Source organism: Otolemur garnettii, unplaced genomic scaffold, assembly GCF_000181295.1.
Source record: "Otolemur garnettii isolate 467f Iridium unplaced genomic scaffold, OtoGar3 scaffold00210, whole genome shotgun sequence".
NCBI lineage: Eukaryota > Metazoa > Chordata > Mammalia > Primates > Galagidae > Otolemur > Otolemur garnettii.
Genome location: NW_003852605.1, coordinates 91932 through 93596, shown reverse-complemented (window position 1 = coordinate 93596; position 1665 = coordinate 91932). Strand labels below are relative to the sequence as shown.

The window sequence follows — 1665 nt, the reverse complement described above, 5'->3', positions numbered from 1 at the left end:
AAAAAAAAAAAAAAAAAGAAGCATGAGATCCCCATGCATAAAACATGTTGTTTAAATGAGGGTCCTAAACATATAAGAGCCTGCTGTCTAAGCAACTGGATAATAAGTGGGACCTAAGGAGACTTCTGACCAGAGGAAATTTAAAAGTCAGCAAGGGCTTGGCGCCCATAGGTCAGTGGTTAGAGCGCCAGCCACATACACTGAGGCTGGTGAGTTCGAACCTGGCCTGGGACATCTAAACAATAATGACAACTACAACAAAAAAAAATAGCGGACATTGTGGCAGGCGCCTATAGTCCCAGCTACCTGGGAGGTTGATGCAAGAGAATCGCTTAAGCCCAAGAGTTTGAGGTTGCTGTGAGCTGTAACACCACGGCACTCTACCGAGGGGGACATGACAAAACTCTGTCTCAAAAAAAAAAAAAACAAAGTATATGGCAGCGCCCGTACCTCAGTCAGCAGAGTGCCGGCCATATACACTGAGGGTGGTGGATTTGAATCTGGCCCAGGGCAGCTAAAAAAAATACAGAAAAACTGAGGCAAGAGGATTGCTTGAGCCCAAGAGTTGGAGATTGCTGTTAGTCATAATGCCACGGCACTCTACCCAGGGTGACAGCTTGAGAGTCTGCATATATATGTCAACAAGGTTATAAGATAGTCCTTGATGCCATGAAATTGAAAGAGACTGTAGGTTCTTGTGCAGATATGTTAATTTTCTAACCAGGAACAAAAATGCAATTTCTTCTTCTGTTTTGGTGCATGAGACAACTTGGCTCTCTCCTTTATGCTGTCTTGGTTTCTGCTGCTGTCTCTTCTGTGGAGAGCCTCCATTTAATTATAAGTGCCCTAGTAGACATAATAAAGCTTGTCCCACTGGAAAGAAAACAAAGTTTCTTTAGCATCCACTTTCCCTTAACAAGAAAGTTTTCTGGAAAGCAATAGGCCCCCCACTTAGGCTTACTGGTGTCATATTTCTTTTGCCTGTCCTGTGTCTGCCAGGTTATTGAAAGCAATGGGATGGCAGGAATATCCTGAAAATGATGAAAACTGCCTTCCCCTTACAGAGGATGAGCTCAAAGAATTCCACATGAAGACAGAGCAGGTATGTCAAAAATCTTTCCTGAGCCAGGCACAGTGGCTCACGCCTATAATCCTAGAACTCTGGGAGGCCAAGGCGGGTGGATCTTTTGAGCTCAGGCGTTCAAGATCAGCCTGAGCAGTAGTGAGACCCTGTCTATACTAAAACTAGAAAAATTAGCCAGGCATTGTGGTGAGCACTTGTAGTCCCAGTTATTTGGGAGTCTAAGGGAGGAGGATCACATGAACCCAGGAGTTTGAGATTGCTATCAGCTAGGCTAACATAGCACTGTAGCTTGGGCAACAAAGCAAGACTCTCTCTCAGAAAAAAAAAAAGGCTCTGCGCCTGCGGTTCAAACAGCTAAGGCGCTAGCCAAATACACCTGAGCTGGCTGGTTCGAATCCAGCCCTGGCCTGGCAAACGACAATGATGGCTGCAACCAAAAAATAGTCAGGCGTTGTGGTGGGCACCTGTAGTCCCAGTTACTTGGGAGGCAGAGACAGGACACTCGCTTGAGCCCAGGAGCTGGAGTTTGCTGTGAGCTGTGATGCTACAACACTCTACCCAGGGGGACAGCTTGAGGCTCT

General features: G+C 46.1%; 1 protein-coding gene across 1 annotated transcript in view; it reads left to right on the top strand.

Moving 5' to 3' along the window:
- GPBP1L1 (GC-rich promoter binding protein 1 like 1) overlaps positions 1 to 1665 on the top strand; it is a 47150-nt gene that overhangs the window by 42471 nt on the left and 3014 nt on the right. Inside the window, exon 11 of the mRNA XM_003801409.3 lies at positions 1000 to 1102. Coding sequence (XP_003801457.1) covers positions 1000 to 1102 — 103 coding nt within the window. The remainder of the gene's footprint in view (positions 1 to 999; positions 1103 to 1665) is intronic.